The sequence below is a fragment of the Lepidochelys kempii genome, chromosome 4 (genome assembly GCF_965140285.1).
Source record: "Lepidochelys kempii isolate rLepKem1 chromosome 4, rLepKem1.hap1, whole genome shotgun sequence".
Lineage (NCBI taxonomy): Eukaryota > Metazoa > Chordata > Testudines > Cheloniidae > Lepidochelys > Lepidochelys kempii.
In genome coordinates this window covers 51,409,247-51,428,252 of record NC_136383.1, presented here as the reverse complement: position 1 = coordinate 51,428,252, position 19,006 = coordinate 51,409,247, and the positions used below count along the sequence as shown (strand labels likewise).

The following is a 19,006-nucleotide window of genomic DNA, read 5'->3' as shown; positions in this document are numbered from 1 at the left end:
GGAGGCAGGAGTTGACCTCTCTACAGGGAATGAGAGATGATAGGTGAGGTCAGACAGGCAATGTGAAAGTGAAGACAAGCAGCTTATATTCAATGCAACAGAGAAGGGGGAGCCAGTGGAGGGATGCAAGGAGAAGGGTGACATGGTCCAAGCGGTGGGCTAAGAGAATGAGCTAGATGGCTGTGACTTGTTTGGCTGTTGCTGGAGGCTCTTTCTGGGTGGGGTGCTGGGCCTAGCTGCCAGGTATGTTGGTGTTGGAGCTTCTCCTTTCTGTCCTTCTGCTGACCCAACACTCAGCTCTGGGGCACTGCCTCTCCACAAGGCTGTGTAGCTGGGCACCAACCCACTGGAAGAGCTGCTTGAGCTGATCACTTTGTTGAATGAAGGAGGAGGAGAGAGTTGAGCTACAGTAGAGCTGATAAGAGTGTGGGAGGGGACCAGGAGGGGGCAGCAGAAAAAGAGGGGGGGGGATACAAGGTGCTCCTTTCTTTCCCTGCTGTTGCTCCTGCTGGATCCTCTCACCCATGGGAGTTCACTTCCCACACCCCAGCTTATGGGTGTAACTCAGCAGCTGCTTCTTACGACTCACTCACTGAGAAGTCCCTCCCTCTTGGGACTTCGGATCCCCATCCCTCACCTTTCTTAGGTAACTGCAAAGTATTATGTATTAAAATGGTCTGATTTCAATAGCATCTGTTTGCTTCTCTCCATGGAGTTGGTGGTGTGCGTGCATGTATATAATATGTATAAAATGTACTGAAATTGCCCTCGACAAAGCTATCTATGAACTGTCAGGACATGACACAGCAATATTTAGATAAACCTAAATAGGTCCATGCCGCCAAGGTTTTTACACCATTGCAGTAGCTGGAAGTGAATTATATAGTATTTAGGGATAAACCATTACGGCAGCCTGTCAGCTTGCGAAGTGGATCAGCTGTGCTCTGTTTCCAAGATGGCATTTCCGGACATGCACTCTGTGTTCAGAAGAGCCACCTAGCTGATCCTGCCTTTCATTTAAAAAAATGGAAAATAAGGCACAAGTCTTCCTTGACAGAATGGTTGGTGTTCATGCCCACCTGTAACCATTAACATTTGATATTTCTATATACGGCCATACAATGGGTGTACCTGGGTGTACTGTATAGAGAGATTAGGCACAGTCCTGCTCTAAGGCCTCAGTCCTGCAAACACTTAAGCACATGGATAATTTAATGCACATGAGTAATCCCGTTAACTTCAATAGGACTATGTGTCTCAGCAGCGTTACAAAGATATGGAAAGTGTTTTCAGGATCTGGGATGTTACCATGCCACAGGGAAAAATTACATTTGTCAAAGGGAAGGGAAGGAGGGAAATATGCACAAAATAAAGAAAGCAGGTTTTCTTGTATCACACGTTGCACATTATGTATGTTCCTGATTGTAAATGTGGGGCTGGTAGCACCTCCTATTTTTAAGATTGCCCAACACTTCCTATTATACGACCCAGTTTACAGTTGCTTACAACTTTGCCAAACTTCAGCCATTTGGGATGAAATGTTACATGCCAGGTGTCCTCCTCAGGCTGAATTTTTTTGAAAATTTCAGCCCAAACTGTTCAGCTGTTTGTTTTCCCATGATATATATGAGAAAGGGGAATGTCTGAGGAAGGTGGGAAAGTGACTGACTAATTTTTGGAAGGAAGCAAGTTTGAAGCACAACTTGAACAAGAAAAGAGGGAAGAGAATAATGTGGCATAACTGATCAGAGAAGACATTCCAGGCATAGGACACAGCATGGGAGAAGGCATTGAGTTGGCTGAGGGAGAAGAAAGCATACATGAAAGAGATCTGTACAATACCCTTTAGCTGCTGGTAGGTGATAGTCGATGTCAAAGATATTCCATAATTTGGTATGCTCAGGAAGGGCCGAACTGAGGTAGTATAAAGACTGATCCTCTCTCCACAATAGAATGCGTTCCCATGCAATTATTCTTGAAGTCTTTTGTGGACAACATGGGGAACAAATGTATGTAACTTTTCCCAGTGTTACACCTGACTTCTGTCTCAATAGGACTTTTGCAGAACTTCTTTTTCCTGAGGAAGGGGTGGATTTTAAACTAAAGCCTGCTTCCTTTACACACTTGAGAGGTCCCATGGTTATCAGATGTGACTATTTCCTTGAGTAAGGGATCCAGTTTTGACACTATCTTTCAGCCATAGCAGAAAATAATAACAAAAAGTATTTCACTGTTGAGAGAGTCTTAAAATAGGACCAGTAATGCTGACATTTATTGTTTGAGATGGCAGCACATAGTAGTACATCAGGACTGTTCTGGCAACTGACCTAGAAATATGTTTGCCTGAGTTATTAAGCATCTGTGTAAAAGATTATCCTTTTGTACTGTTAGACATTTCTTATGGAAGAAAATACATTCACTTATTTAAATATTCATGGTAGGGCACTAAATTTGTGCAGAATATATCAATCTGGGTGGGCAATGGGGTAGAGTCAATGTAACACATGGCTTAATAGTTTGAAGTCTAAAGTTAGGGTCCTAAATATAAGTACCTTAGTTTCAGGAATGCTAAGCACCCACATATCCCTTTGGGAGCCACAGATAAAAACCAGGCCATTGTTGTTTAGAAGCCTAAATATGGATTTAGGAACCTAACTTTAGATTTGAAAATTTTGGCTACGGTGTGCAGGATTTAATGAATCATAGAAGAATGGTATTGAGAAAGGGCAGGTGGAATACAGGGAAGATGGGTTGGGGAACAGTGCTGGCTTCCCCCTATTCCACCTACCCTTTCTCAGTACCATTCTTCTAGACGTAGCACCATCATTTGATAAGATTGTCCCGTAGTGTTACCAGGACTGGGTGAATGATTAGGGCATAAACATGAATCTGTCCAAATAATCTGTATTTATATCCCTCAAAATGAACCCAACATTGAATTTCAGATAGACACTTTTGTCACAGCACAGGCATCATCGTCTCCACATCACAGTACCCCACATTCTGGGAGCCCGTTGCTGGAGTGTGGACAGGGGGAAGAAGACAGCCATCTCTCCGTGTGGCCAGCCAGAAGAAAATATGCCTGTGCTCCACCAGCCCTTTCAGATAGAATAGCTACGGGATGAATTCCTGGTCAGGATTATGTATCTTTGTGGAGAAAAGTAGAAGTGAAGTTCTGTGGGTTCACTCACCTCCAATTCTGCAGGTTGAACATAGTTTATTGCAGGGGAAGGAGTGTTATTGCATCATCATCATGTTATTAGTAAATAAAAACTAAAGGTGAAATCAGTAGGCGTTTTACCATTGACTTCATTGGACCAGGATTTCACCCTAGGTGTAAAACTGAACATAAAAAAAGACAATATGGGTACATTTTCAGTCACAAATTCTGGTTGGACAACAGGAAAGAGATGTGGTGTCTGGCATCAATATATTGCTTTTTTGATAGTGCAGAATGTACTTTATGCGGGAATCATAGCTGTATGAATTATTTCAGGTCATTATGTTCCATTTTTTCAGGAATGCCCACAATTTTATATTTTATTTTTTGGACCCTCTGTTTTCAAAGTCATCTATACAGGCCACAGAGTAACAGCTGTGTTAGTCTGTATTCACAAAAAGAAAAGGAGTACTTGTGGCACCTTAGAGACTAACCAATTTATTTGAGCATAAGCTTTCGTGAGCTACAGCTCACTTCATCGGATGCATACTGTGGAAAGTACAGAAGATCTTTTTCAGCTCGCTTTCCACAGTATGCATCCGATGAAGTGAGCTGTAGCTCACGAAAACTTATGCTCAAATAAATTGGTTAGTCTCTAAGGTGCCACAAGTACTCCTTTTCTTTTTATACAGGTCATTTTATCCTTCAGAGCCTTGTTGTGGGTAGTTACGTTCAATTTGATCTCAGTCTCATTCAGGAAAAGATTCTAGTCTCCACCTCCATATCTCTTGCTAATTTTCCTGATATTTTCCCTACTATCAAAAAGGTTCTTTTGATATCCCCTATCTCAGAGGTTGTATAGCGGCTTCAGCATTTTCCTCAGTATCTTGGATTCTGAAGCATTTCCCCCACTCCTTTGCTCTCCTTTTATAGACATTTAAATGCTTCCATCAACATTGTTAGCTCCAGTGTAGAGAAACATGTTAATAGAAGTTTTATAATCCTTCCCCCCTCACACATACCCCAGGGCAAGTTTGTAACTGAGCCCTTTTCCAACAGCTCATTAGCCTGTAGTTTTATGAAATTCATTATTGCTACTGTTGTGCAGGGAGTCACCAGATGGCATACTCTTACAATTTATTTTTCTTAGTATGTGTGCAGGGTACAGTCTGGTACAGTTGTTAGTTTTTTGATGCAGTTGCATTGAGAGTGGTGAACAGTAAACTCTCATTTTAATCTCACTAACAAAAATCAGTTCTTGAGACATAATTTCTTCCTAGGAACTGGGCATTGCTGCCTTGGTTAAGATTTCTGAAAGATGGGCTTGCTTGTGTGCCATTTGTGACCACCTCTGTTGCAGGACTGAAGTATATAGTGCAAGAGTGTATAGTGTACACTAAGAAAATGCCATAACACCATGGGACTGACAGTCTTCTGCAACTGGAAACCAACATGCAAGGCCCTAATATGTACACCTGCTCAGCAGAGGGGTGACAGTAATACATAAAGGACTAGTTTGGGCCTGGCCCCTCTCTGGGTATGAAAAGAAGGGAGAGGGCTTGAGGAGTATTTTTTTCCTTTCCCAGTCCTACCTCTCTGCTTGGTGGCCAGACACAATAGATCAGATTCTCATCAAGATTACTCAGATTTTCACCAGAATAATACCACTGACATCAGCAGAGTTAATGTGGATTTATACTGAGCAGAATGTGGCTCAGTGAGTCCAAGGGCGCTGCAGAGTTAGCAATACTGTTGGAACTAACCTCTGGAAAGGAGGCAGGTCAACATCCACTCTTCCTTACATCAGCCAGAGAAACTGGCCAGACTCGGAGAACAGTGGACAAAGGTTGGTGTAGCAGCCATATTTTCTGCCCCCCAGGGCTCCAGGAGGCAATTCTATCTCCAGTTTCCCTTTGGGGCAGGGTGCTTCCATATATCACCTAACCTGAGGTAATGCCTTAAAGCTAAATTTGAGCCCCAAATTAGAAATGGGCAGAAACTGCGAAGGTGGGATCTCTATCTAGCTCTGGATCCAAACTTCCCCGTAGTTTGAGTGTGTCTGAGTGCAGGCTTAATTCCACCCCTATATAAAATAAACAGTTTTGAAACTGGATGAGTTTCATGAAATGGCATTATGAGATCCTGTCAGATACAGTGTATTTTGACTGGATATTTAGATTTTTAGATGAAGGGCTCCATTGACTTCCATGATCAATGTATACCAGCTGGCCTAAATAATGTAACAAACTCCGTAGTTGTAAAATGTCTGACTGGATGATGAAATCAATGTGTTTATATTTATATATATGCCTTCAAAGTCAAATATTTATTATCCTCTGTCAGGAATTGCAACGTTGATTAAAACATCAGGGGGCAACCCAAGAAAAGTGTATTTAGCACAAATAAAAGCCTACATTTTAGGGTAGGCAGCATTGTCTGCACATAATTTTAGAAGTGTTGCCCCCTGCAAGTTTTTTCTTACTTCCTAATTCATGTGACTGTCATAAGATAAAATTATTAACCCCCAGTAGGTTTTGTACCATCAGTTTAATTGTGTTCATGAAAGATTGGACTCCTTAGTAAGCTGAATTAGTTCATGGACCATTACTAAAATATAGGAGAATAGAGATCAACTTTCCACTGAATAGTTTACTGCTGTGGCCCAAGTTTTTAATCCACAAGAAAAAGAGAATTTTGGCTTGAGTTACTCTTTGGCAGCTGAATTATACCCTTGGTGACACCTGTCATTTAAAGTGTAATAAACAATACTTCCCCTGCTTCCTTAAGAGAGGGTATAATAACAGAGTGCTACCTGAAAGCCTGGAGAAGGGAAAATGGCAAAGATCTTAAGATTTGTCTATCTACCCTTTAGCATAGAGAACAACCTATAGTAGTTAAGTTTTCTGGTATATGATATTTGGGGCCATTTTTCCAGTGTGGACCCACTGGTCATAATAGCAAAAATGTGCATGCTCCCACTGGGTCCAACACTCAGGTTCTGCTACCTTTCTACCCCACCGAAGTTAGGGGCTGCTGGGGATGGCTTGGCCCCAGGTATATGTAGGAGCCGCCTGTGGGCTGTCCTAACTTTCACTGGTTAGAAGGATCCCTTAAGGCTTATTTCAGTGATCCAGGATTACTTGTGTGGAATGCTTCAGCCATACTCCATGAATAGCTACTACGCAAGGGGGTCAGGAATAAATTGGGGTACTTTTTATTTTCCTTCTGTGTTTGAGCCTTTAGCATTCAAATTTTCAAGCTTTTCTCTGCTACCATAAGGGCTAGGATGTATCTTACGCTGATTTTATAGGGTTTGAGCCAATGCCTCTTGCAGTCAATGGTTGAAACCCTCTTTGATTTAGTGGACCAGAATCAGGCACTAAATGCATAGAGATACATCTGCTCTTTTGCATTGTTCTCACCTGTCAAAGGAAGTTCAGTGCTGAGCCCATTAAGTGGCCGTGTCACTATGAAGAAACTGGACAAAAATCCTGGTTGTCCACAACCTTAATTTCTTTCTTGCCACCTTCTTCTCACTGTATTGAAATGGGTGGCTGCAGCTTTAAGTTTTTTAACTTCTGCTTTGATCGCAGATGAGCTAATCCCCTGAAAAAATGAAAAATGAAATATTAATGCTACTCAGCACTTACATAGCACTTTCCATCTTTGAAGCATTGTCCAAGTGTTAATTGTTATGACCCCTTCCGTCATGAGTCTGATTGGATTCTATTTCTGTAGCAAGGAAGGTCATTGTAAAATGACTGTACTTGGGCAGCAGCTTATTGTTCTTTAAACAAAGATTAATTTTACCCAGTGTATTTCATAATTCCTACTGTGATTTTTTTTTTGCCAAAGGAAAATAAGCCTTTTATTACCGAATAGAAGTGAATAGGTTTGAAAAGATTTCTCACACCTCTGAACATGGGGATGTTAAGGAAGTCTGTAGGTGAGTCATAGTGCTATCATCATCACTGCTCTGTCTTCCTGCTCTGGACACTGCCACGGTCTTGCCATCTCTCCCTGGAAAAAACGGCACTAGAAGTACTTATTAGATGATGATGTAACATCTGTATGGAAGGGTCAGCATGGTGGTTCAGAATACCTGTGTATAGGGTGGTGTAAATCAACTAGTTCATCTCTACCTCACATCTAGTTCAGGTTAAAATTACTTTTGTTTTGAAAATCCTCCAGCTGACTTTTAATGTGATTCAACCATATGAACAATGGAATATATTGTCAGTGAAATGTAAAATGTAACATATTATGTCAGTTTGTTTTGATTATCATTTTATTTTTTAAAAATCCTAAACTATGAAACATATATTAATATACCGGTAGTCTGGAAAGTTTCTTTCAGACATAGGCAGTTTTTATTAATAAAGATGATGTTTGAGGTCTCAGTGAAATAAACATTTATACTTTTTCACTGATCTAACAAATAATCTAACAATCTAATGTAATTAAAGTCCATTAATGTTTGCATCCTAGATTATTCATTCAGTAAGTACTCCTTTTCCCTCCAGTGGTAATATTTATAGCCAAGGCAATGGTCTTAAACTTTTGGCTACCGTGATACGGTATTGATGGAGGTGAGTTTATAGGACAGATATACTTGTGTGTCGGATTATTTGTTTTACAATTACAAAGTGTATAAAAATTGAAAGTGAAAAGTTGCAGGGAGGAAATGGCACTCAGTAACTGTTTGACTGTGCACTAACCCAGCTGTTCTTAATTTTTCTTGCCAAAATATCAAGTCTGATGGTAGTACAAACAACAATAGACATACCTTTTCTTTAATAATCACAGTTAGAATCTTGCAGTTGTTGGGAGGAGGATGAAAAAAGATCGTACTCATTTACTTTAGGTAAATCATACTGTATTTTTTGCTTTTGTGGTTTGATTGAGGTATCATTTCATGACCTCATGGCAATCTCACATCCACCTTTAGACTTTTTGTTTTAAATTTCAGTCTAGCTCAGATTCTGTGGTTCAGTCATCAGCTCTAGAAGTAAAGTTTAGAAAGGAAGAACTACCACAACTTTAACTACACTGTATCATAACAGTGAAACACTGTCAAATCTGTTTGTTTAAAATGACAATTATGAAACAGCAGCCTTCTTGCAAAAGATCCATACTGTCGATTGGCGTTGGCCACCCAAGTGACCTTTTGCCTCTGGAAGTCTCCCCTCCCTCTTTTCCCCCCAAGACCAGGACATGATGGTTTTCTTATTTGTCCTCAAAATAATATTAGCTTGATCCTGCAGTCTTTTGGTGTGCAGATCTCCCATTGGCTTCATCAGTGTTGAAATACACATACAGTAAGAGCTGCAGGATCATACCAAAAAAGTGGTGAACTTCCTAAACATACAGCATAAGGTGATCAGGTGAAGGTTAATTGATCTGCTTCTAAATTTAGTTGGGATCAAGGTGAATTAAGGTAGAAACCCTGGGACTGATGGGTCTGGAGCTGCCAGAGTACACCTGGAAGACTGAGCAGGAGAGAAATGGGGGTAGCGGATATATATTGGGAGGAAGTGTCAGTAGAATAGCAAGAAGGTCATGGAGACTAGCAGCTCTACAGGAACCTTTTCAGAAGTGGAAAAGTCCGGCAGAAGTTTTTGTTATCAAGGCCCTTTTTAGCCTTACTTCACTCTTGGCCGGAGTTTGTTGATTTTTAAAATATCTTAGAGATTGAATAGAATGAGACTCCAGGATCCAAACACTGGGAAAGCTTGGATCTAGATTGTGGGCTTATCTCTGGATTTAAATATCTGTGGTAAACTGAAATAAAGACTTGAACATTAGTCCCTTTTCTTGTCTTCTTCCAGGTGAACATGAGCCAGCAGTCAGCAGTGATTCTGATATATCATTGATTATGGCGATGGAGGTGGGACTGTCTGATGTGGAGCTTTCTACTGACCAAGACTGCGAAGAGGTGAAATCCTGAAGAACAAGCAGAAAACCCTACTAAACTAAAGGGTAGGCATGAGGGGCAGGGACAGAGTAAGCTTTCTAGAATTTGGACCAGTCACACACACACACTCTCTCTCTCTCACACACACACACACACACACACACACACCCTCTAGAACACTATCAATCCAGTGCACTCCATTCTGAGATGGTCACGAAAAAGCAATAGCAACAGCTGTGTCTACCTGGATGCAGTTTTATCATCTACATGTGTCTATTTTGTTCACGTGGAAGATGAAAGCTTATTGTTTTCCCACATGCTTAAAAGCAATCCTGTACCTCTTCAGTGGCTCGTAAGTGTACAACTGAAATGACAGCTTGAGTGTTTTCTACTCTTGTTCATTGTTTTTTTTTTAAAAGATGATGATGTTTATTTATAGTTGAATATCGATGGATACTGTTTTTTTTTCACTGACTGACCCCAGCTTTTCCAAGAGTTCAGTCTGAAAGTTTGAATTCCTCTTCTTTGATCATTTCATGATCTGTCTCCAGGATTTATTATTGCCTTGACATTTCTGCATGAAGTATGCATGGCTTTGAAAAGAAACAGTGCTTCAGCACTCTGTATTAATATGAAGCCTATTTTCTTTAAGATTTTAAAACCTTTAAAGTGAGTCTTGGAGATTATATCTTCAAGAAGCCTTTACCCATGTGAGTTGAAGCCCTCAATGAATTGACATTGATGTCTTGTTGTTTGAAACTGCATTATGTTGGCTTCCACTTACAGAGCTCGATTACATGCACAGACAATAACGTGTAAGAGAGAAAAATCAATGGCACTAAACTTCTTCCTGTCCTTGCTATATTTTCTGCCATTAACAGCCTCTGGTATTAATGGCCTTCCTTGTGACTTCCTTATTCAGTAGCTGGAAAACAAGATCTAGTTTAAAATCAGGTACTTCCTTAAATTTAAAAACAAAAATTAGCAGACCAATGAGTGAGCAGTTTCAAGAGAGCGCTTGATAATCTTCATGTGGGTATTTGTGGCTGATGGAAATAATTTTAGAAAAGGTCTGAACTGCAAAGAGGACTACAATGTCAATTTCCAGAATAAATAGTTAAACCCAAGAGCAGCTGGACAAATTGTTTATCTTCATATTTTTAAGTGCAATTTTTGCACATCATTGTTAGCAAACACAAGGATTAGGTGAATCTTCAGTTCACTGCTTTCTAGAGACCTCTGAATGTGGCAATACAATGAGTGAGATGAATTACTGGTATATTTGAACCTGAAAAAAATGTCAATGGAAGAATTCAGGGTTTTTTTCTGGCTGATGCATTAAAAATTAAGTCGTCATATGAATGCCAAAACCGAAGTCTTTAACTATTACTAGCCTGTCTTTAACTATAACTGACAGAAAGGTGCTACTTATTGCTAATTATTCAGGTGGCAATTTTATGATTCAATCAAAATAGTCAAGTGCAAAGGAGGTCTTTCAGCTTGTTGTTTCTAAGAGAGGGAACATTTTCTTTTGACAGTCAAAAGATTTAAATCACATTACCCCCTCTTGGGCAGGTCAGTAGAATCAACAGCACACAGCTCAGATACAAATTGCAAAGAAAGGAAAATTATTTTCACTTATTTGTATTATAGCAGAATCTCAAAATGCCACTGTGTTCTTTCAGCATTGCCATTTTAATCTCCTCTTTTCAGGCATTTATACTTTAACTATAAAAGTTTACTCCCTGTTGAAACATGGCACATGAGGTCTTACACTAGGAGAAATTTGTTTCACAATATTTTTTTTAAAAGCTGGTTGATTCTTTCTTAAATTATAGGATGGGGCTGAGAGGAGGGAGAGAGAGAGTTTGCTGGACTCTTTTTGTCCAGTTATGACTCAAACAGTTCCTTTTGTAGATGAAATTTTGAGTATTCTTAGTCCACACAAGTGAACTAGGAGCTTTCGGCAAAATAACTCAAGCTAATAACAATTCAAAAGTGTGGCCGGTGCACACACCGTTACAGTTTTTAAAATATATCTTTTTGCTTTACTAAAGGGACATAGTCAATTGGAAATCTAGTCAGTTTGAAAAGCAAGCTAAAGATTGCGTCGGACTCTTCAGCTGCTTTGGGTCACCATTGCCACCATATTTGTGGTTTTATAATCAGATTTTTTGAACTTTTTTTGTTCACTGTTTCTCTGTGAAAGATCAACACTAACCTCAGGGGAATGTGACTGACTGAGAGTGCAGTACTATCCCTGGGCACAAGGCAGCACATAACCCCCACTTAAGCTCTAGAAATAATGCTGAAATGGAATGTAACTGATGCATAGACCTTCTGCACAGGGATGAAATTCACCTAAATTGGCTATTCAGGGGAAATAAGGAAACTGATTATACACAAAGAGCTCTCAATACACAAAGAAAACAAGTTGATGAAGTAGAGAGAGAAAAAAGTCACTAATCTCTCCCAGTTATAGTCGTCTAAGGTGTTACTTGGATCAAGAATAAGTTAAAAAATGTTCAGAAAGAAACATGATGTTTAAGTTGACTGTGACCCTTTAACATCAAAATATTTGCAGACTACAAATAGACAGAACAATTAGAATCATCCTTAACACCAGAGCATGGATTGCAGTGGAGCTGTCTCAAAGCATTTATTGTATTACAAAACTTTTGTTAAACTAATATCAAGGGTGAGCATTACCAGTTATCTCTAGCCATCTGATATTGGGATGTTCCCAACAGTAAGGCAGGTGAGGTCAGTACTTCAGTGAGAGATGAAAGAAAACCCACACTGGAGCAGGAAATTAACCTTTTAGTCAGTGCTAAATCACTGACCCAGCAATAGCGTTAGAAGTAGCTATGCTCAAGGATGTGCCGTCTTTCTGGTCAGATATAAAACTGAAGCCTGGCCTCCTTCTGGTCATTTTCACAAGTGTTGTTGTGTCCTGGCCAAATTGCAGTTTTTAATTCCCCAATTCCACCTGCTGTTGTTCTGTGCACTGTTCTAAGCCTGCCAGAGCAGTTACACTTCATTGGGGCCACAGTTCAGGTCGGCCTTTAAGCATATGCTTAAATTCTTCCCTATTCAAGAAAGCACTTAAGCACATGTTGAAGTTTAGGAATGTATTCAAATCCCCTTGATTTGGTTTGTTTAAAGCTAAGTCCATGTCGTGAATGGGGATGCTTTCCTAAATCAGGACCTGATTGATAGTGTTCTTTGTATTTAAAATTTGTCAAGCACCTTGAGAATCTTAGGCTGAAAAATTATTACATTGCTTTATTAAACCCACAAAATCATTGAAGTTAGTGTTAAGATTGACTCTGTATAACTCATCGTTCTGTGCGGAGGTATACTGTAATACATATAGGCCGCAATCCTACAAATATTTATAGGGATAATTAACTTTACTCATGGGAATAGCCCATTGACTTCAATGAGGCTATGCACATGAGTAAAATTAAGCATGTATGTAAGAATTTGAAAGATTAGGGAATATTATGCAAGATTACCCCCTGCTTGGAACTCCCTGTAATTCCTGCATACTGTTACGTTTAATATTGGGGTTCAGTATTAAAGGCTCACTTCAGCACTGAATATCCATTGACTTCTGGGCCTCAGATGCTGACTGTACAGCCAGCCTACCTCCTATCCAGAAAACAAGTCAGTCTGCCCTAAGGAAGTGGAGTGTTCATGGAAATAATCCTCCTCCCTCAGATTGTAACGCTCAATCTACTGTCTGTTTCTCTTCACCACTGCCATACCTGCTGGTGCTGCAAAGCCCATGGGATTTACTAGCTACTCCTAGGACTAGAGTAACTTCCTGCACAGTGTCACTGGCTGGGGAGACAGATCAATGCTTTAAAGGTGTCTACAATAGAAATGCTACAGCTGCAGCGTTGCAACTGTATCACTGTTGAGCTGTAGTGTAGACACTCACTACAGCAATAGAAAGGGTTCTTCCATTACTGTAGTTAATTCACCTCCCCGAGAGGCAGTAGCTAGGTCGACGAAATAATTCTTCCACTGACCTAGTGCTGTCTACGCTGAGACTTAGGTCAGCTTACCTGCATCTCTCAGGAGCATGAAATGTTCACACTGCTGAGCAGCAAATCTAGGTCAACATAAATTTTAGGTGTAGACCAAGCCAAAGTAAAGAAAATCCCTATTTTGGGAAGAGAATCCTCTTGCTTCTCCCCTCTCTTGCTGTTCTTTTCATCCACGTGAGTGTTCCTCTGATTTCCCATTCACAATGTGGGTGAATGGTGAGAAATCTTTGGCTTCCCCCTGGATGAGTTTCATACCAAAGAATACCTTCAACGCAACCCTTTAAAATGTCTTACAGTTGCGGAGCTTGTTCAGTATTCTGCAGCACCATTCCCAAAAGCCATCGAGCTGATCAGAGACTGTGACTTCACCTCTGGGGAAGGGCCAAGCTTGGGCAGCCATGTAATGCAGAGATTATTACTGAGGGGTAGTTTGTCCTTTGGATAAGCAGTAGGCGCTGCAGCTGGGTAACTTAGGAAAGCTGAAGACTCTTCAGTTGAAGATGTGAATTTGGGCAGACAGAGCCCACGCTGTGAATTTCTCATGGTTTTTGTGGGTTTAATTAAGCTACATTCCAAAAGACCAGTTGAGTGCATGAACCATATAAAACGTGCATGGACAAAACCCTGCACTTGGGGAAAAAATATGCACTCACAGGTTACCCAATTTACACATGCTAATGCTAGTTTGTGAACACAAATATGGGGCATGTGCCAGCTGTGCATCAATTTTTCCTGACTCACCCATTCTGCAAGGGGCTGAAAAATTGGCATGAAATATTACTTTTTTTCTGATTTACAGTAGTTTTAGAACGTGGCGGGGAGGGACTGGGATGATCATAGGTCAATAATTTGTAGACAGAATAAATTGATATTCATCTTCCTGGTCTCTACAGTATTGAATTCTCATGTGTATGTGCACAGACAGAATGATACGATTTTTAAGAATTAATTGTAATGAAAACAGAGGGAGATAGACATTTAGTCAGTTTTTGAGTTAGAGATAGTGACACAAAAAAGCTAATTTAATAGCTTTTAAATTGTTTAATAGTTTAATTGAAAACTACTGAATTCGTATGTGGGGCAAGCAAGGAGGAGGGCTTGGTTCCTATCACCAAGGTGATAGTGTTGTTAGGAAATGGACCTAGGATCTCCATAGGAGGTTTTCCACGGACTTCAGTGAGCTGTGGATCCAGCCCACAGGAAGCAGTTGTAAGAGGTTAGTATTTTAATAGAAACTTGTCACTTGCTATATGAATAGTTAGTGATATATTCTCATTTCTGCTAGAGGTAGGCCCAAGTAACAGACTTGAGATCCAGACTGGAATTTGAACTATCCCAAAGTTTGTGTGTGTCAGGAACCAAGATTTGGTTTAGGCCCATCTCGGGTTTCTGTTGTTTTATTCACCCTCCTCCTCTTCTGAATCAAAACCATCTTGTCTAATTATGAATTCTTCAATTATTCAAACAGATCTGACTTGCCCTGAGAAGCATTTGCAGACTGCTTTACACCTGCATGTGGACTTAATTAGCAAACCTCAACTACTGATTTTCCAGAATATGGATTTTATTTGCAGTTTCTGTTCAGTGTAGAAACGTTAGAGTGCAGTAATTTGTTCGTATAGCTTTTCAGACACGCAACCCTATGAATTTTCTCTGTTTAATGTACGTTGCATTACTTCTGCCAGGAAAATTTGTGATTAAAAGGCAATGATCAGAGCACAAGCTTTTCTATAACACAGGATGCAAATCCTGGTCTTGACGATTGGTCAGTGTTGCAATGACAATGCATGTTATGCCCAGGCAAATGCATTTCAGCTGAGCAGCTATGAATTGCTGAGATTTTATTTATAGGTGGCTTGTTCCTAACCAGTAACTGTCCCTAGGAAAGTTTCGGGCTAAGCAAATAGGTCAGAATGAGCAATAAGGATATGACCATGTGGTCTGGGCATATAAAGGTCGGCACTGGCAAATGATCACTTACTGATTTTTATTTCTCTTTTATTAGTAATGGGTTTGTTCCCCTGATAGGGATGTTTCTGCAGATGTCTAAAAAAGAGAAGGTTGCAAATCTGATAGCAATACAATAAGGATGCCATGTCATCATGAATATATGTTGTATCCAAGTTGATCTGACTTTACAAACTGATATTTTAGCACCAGATTTACTGGTGTGATGCATCCACTTTGCACCATACCCCAAGTGTATTTTGGCCCTACAGTACCTTAACCTGCCCACAGTGAATCACTCCAGTGTAAGAGTGATCTTCCAGAGTCACACAGACGATATAGCAGTTCTTAGCCCACCCCTCTCTCTGCTTTCTGTGTTGCAGAGGGACGGTGGCAAGGCCAGGATAACACCAATCCTCGGCTGCATTTTTTGCCCAGGCGGATGTTGCCAACCTAACTTAGAGCAGCCATTAGGTTGCTCTAACTCATCACAAGAGCCCTAATCTTCCCAGAATAGCAACAAACTCATGAGAGTGGAAATGTGAGCTCTTTGCCAACTTTGTATAGCACCCCTGATTTGTGCACCCCTGATTTGAAGTTTACCCACAGCCCTAGATCTGGCCTGTACAACATATAGGGCCTGATTTTTAATTCACACTAAGGCTGCTTTACACCACTCTGGCAGTGCAAAGAGACCTCAATGTAAACAAGAATGAGGGAGTCTTCTTTGTCTACAACATAATGCAGTTTAAATGCTTAGTAAAAGATAGTGCCCTTGTTGTTTGAGGGTTTCAGGATAACGTAACCACTCATATCAACACTAATGAGGCCAACAGTCTAACACCGTGATTGTTAAGGAAAACTGAGCATTGACTAATTTATTTTAGAGAGCCAAAGAATTTAAGCATATATTGGTCAATTAGTGTCAAAGAATTTAATTGGTTTGCTTAGAGTAATAATTTAAATAATGAAATATTTTATAAGAGATAGGAAGGACAGGGTGACACTGTTACTTTACAAAAAGAAAAGGAGTACTTGTGGCACCTTAGAGACTAACCAATTTATTTGAGCATGAGCTTTCGTGAGCTACAGCTCACTTCATCGGATGATCCGATGAAGTGAGCTGTAGCTCACGAAAGCTCATGCTCAAATAAATTGGTTAGTCTCTAAGGTGCCACAAGTACTCCTTTTCTTTTTGCGAATACAGACTAACACGGCTGTTACTCTGAAAACTGTTACTTTAGTGAACTTTTTTCTAATAGCAGCAGTTGATCCAACACAACTAGTTCTTCTATTTTAGCACATTGTTGCCTGAACTAATTGATAGTTTTGCAGTTGAAAAAAAGAACACCGGATGGACTTTAGTCTGGAATTTGTTCATGTACCAGATGGTACTAATTGATTGATGAAGTGGATAGTTAGGGAGAGGAGCGCCCTCTGCAGCAAGTTTCTAATCTGCCAGCTAGAGTTTTCAAAGGACTTACTCATTACAACCAATACTAATTCTTCAGCAACTGGGAATTTTTGTTGCCAATAAAAATACTGGTTCTTCAGCAACTGAAAATGTGGTCCATATTTTAAAAAACAACGTAAAAGGGGAAGGTGCATTAAGGATGCCGTGAAGTTTCATTGAAAAGCCAATGAAAGAACTTTTCACCTGAAAAAAACTCAGTATTTCTCAAATATGTTCTTTGTGATTCGGTGGAGTGAATGCAGAAAAAAAGGAAGAAAGAACGTTGTTGCTTATGATTTTTAAAAAGGCATCAAAATCAACATACTTCTTTGCTATGAATGTAAAAGGTTATTACAGTTGTGAAATATCAGTGTTTTGTATGTCTACATACTCCCATCCTTACTTCCTGCTTTATGTTAGTTACCTGAAATGGCTGTACCATTTTATAATTAGAAATATAAAGAGGGGACAGGGGTTGGGAGGGGTTGTTACTTTTTTAGCAAGATGTTCCTTATATTTAGTGAACATTGAAAATGATTTTGTACTTGTCAAAATATACATTCCATCCATTTCCAGAAAATAATTATTTTTATTTAAAATAGTTTTTAAACAAAAACAAAAAATAAATGTGGCATCCACTTAGCATGTGGTTCATGAGCAGAGCAAAAATATTCCGGTCTCCGGCAATGGCTCCACAGGTTTCTCTTGTGATGTATATTCCAGCAGACCAGTACCAGCAAATGCCAATAAAAAAAAATAAAAAGGAAAAACTAAAATATTTAACTCCTTGGTGTATTTTATTTTGTGTTTCAGAGAAAGACCTGCATATCTTACTGAAATGATTTCCAGTTAGAAAACTGTATTATAATAGTGAAATATTAAAAAATTAGAGCATAATCCTGCTTCTCATCCCTTCCTAAAAGCTGAAGCAGGGTCTGTTGTTCCTACACGCAAAACGTATCTTTTGTTTTGCTGAAGACCTGCTATGATTAAGGTGTATTTTGCAGTGAGCCTCCTTAGCTGGCTTTACAATCCGTTTCTGCAGAGCCTACAATGTTTGCTGTAATGGAAGTTAACCCTTCACCTCTGCATTAAGAAAATTTTCTATCATCCAAACAACCTCACTTTGATATGTGAAACATCGAATGCAAAACCATGAAGGAATTACGTGGTGGTATTTGCATAGACAATTTTTAATTAAGCATTCTTTGCTAGCTGTGAATTGTCTGCCTATACAATGCAGTAGTGGTTTGTGAAGCAAGACATTTGTCTAAGCTTTATTTTCTGTACAGTATTGCAAATGTATTTCAATTGTTAGTTAAGTCTTTGCAGTTATTTTATTATGCATACATCTCCCCCTTTAATGCACTTTATATCTCTTGAAAAATACGGGAGTCAGAGAACTATCATCTTTAAAGGGATTTGCCTGAAATCAAGAGGCACAAACTTTTATTTTGCTTTAGTATATACTGTAAATGCTTAAGAGCATAGACAGTGGCTCAGTTGGGGGAAATGCTGAAATGTTAAGGCTGATATTTGGAAACATTATTCAGTAGTACCACCTGGCTATTTTTGTGAGAGGGTAAGAATGTAAATATGTGAGACTCTGTTATGTACTAGTTAAATATTGCAGCTATAAAAGTTAAGATTGTGAATACTAAGAAATTTTATTGCGACTTTTTTTAATAAAAGTGGATCTGATTACTGTGTCATTCATATTTCCAAACAGAACTGTAAATCCAGCTTTTGTTGATGTATGAAAATTTCTAGTGCTTTCTTGTTGAGTTCTTCTTCAACTGAGTTTGGACTTCACAGAAATCAGTTGCACAACCAGGCAAAAGTAAATAAATAGTTCTGCTGATTAAACTCGACTGCTGCTATTGCAGTCCTTTGGAGTCTTCTGATGAGGGACTACAAATTGTGCACCAGATAAATACATCCACTAGAGAGAAGTTTGAATTCATATGGCTTGTTACACAGGTAAGATCTGAACGCAGGTTTTCCAGAAGTGAAAGGCTTATTCAGTAAGCTACTGCACTAATTAGCCCCTCTTTTATTTTTAAAATAATCAAAGCATGTTTATGCTCAGTGGACTGGCTCGATGCTGCTAATGCACAGATGGAGAAGATGTTAAACCTGAGGAACTTTCTCTCCCCAGATGCTTTCCGTGTGGAAGTAAAAGATGTGATCTGTCTGTTAAAGTGAAGAATTGGCTTGATGCTCTGGTTATCTTTTTCCTCTCTCACACAGCCATGGACATGGGGCCTTGATCAGTGCCCCCATGATTCAAGTCTGCAAAGCTGTATGAGAGTTTAATGAGTTATGTTGGCTATGTACAGAATCATGGCATGAGCAGAAACTACTTCTCTTTAAGAAAATTAAAATTGTATTTTAGCACATATGAAAAGCGCTTGATTGAAATCTCTGGAGGGGAAGCACTGCTTAGCCAGCAAAAGAGATACTGCCCAAGCAATGGC

At 39.6% G+C, this 19,006-nt stretch overlaps 1 protein-coding gene across 3 annotated transcripts in view; it reads left to right on the top strand.

Moving 5' to 3' along the window:
• RNF150 (ring finger protein 150) overlaps positions 1-18,230 on the top strand; it is a 204,072-nt gene extending 185,842 nt beyond the window's left edge. The window contains exons 7-8 of one of the 3 annotated variants that reach the window (XM_073341206.2): positions 8,989-9,139; positions 17,343-18,230. In XM_073341206.2, coding sequence (XP_073197307.1) covers positions 8,989-9,107 — 119 coding nt within the window. In that variant the 3' untranslated portion in view covers positions 9,108-9,139; positions 17,343-18,230. Of the gene's footprint in view, positions 1-8,988; positions 16,084-17,342 lie in introns of those variants that run through there. The other 2 variants (XM_073341207.2, XM_073341205.2) reach the window with 2 other exon arrangements.
• The last annotated feature ends 776 nt before the right edge of the window (positions 18,231-19,006 follow it).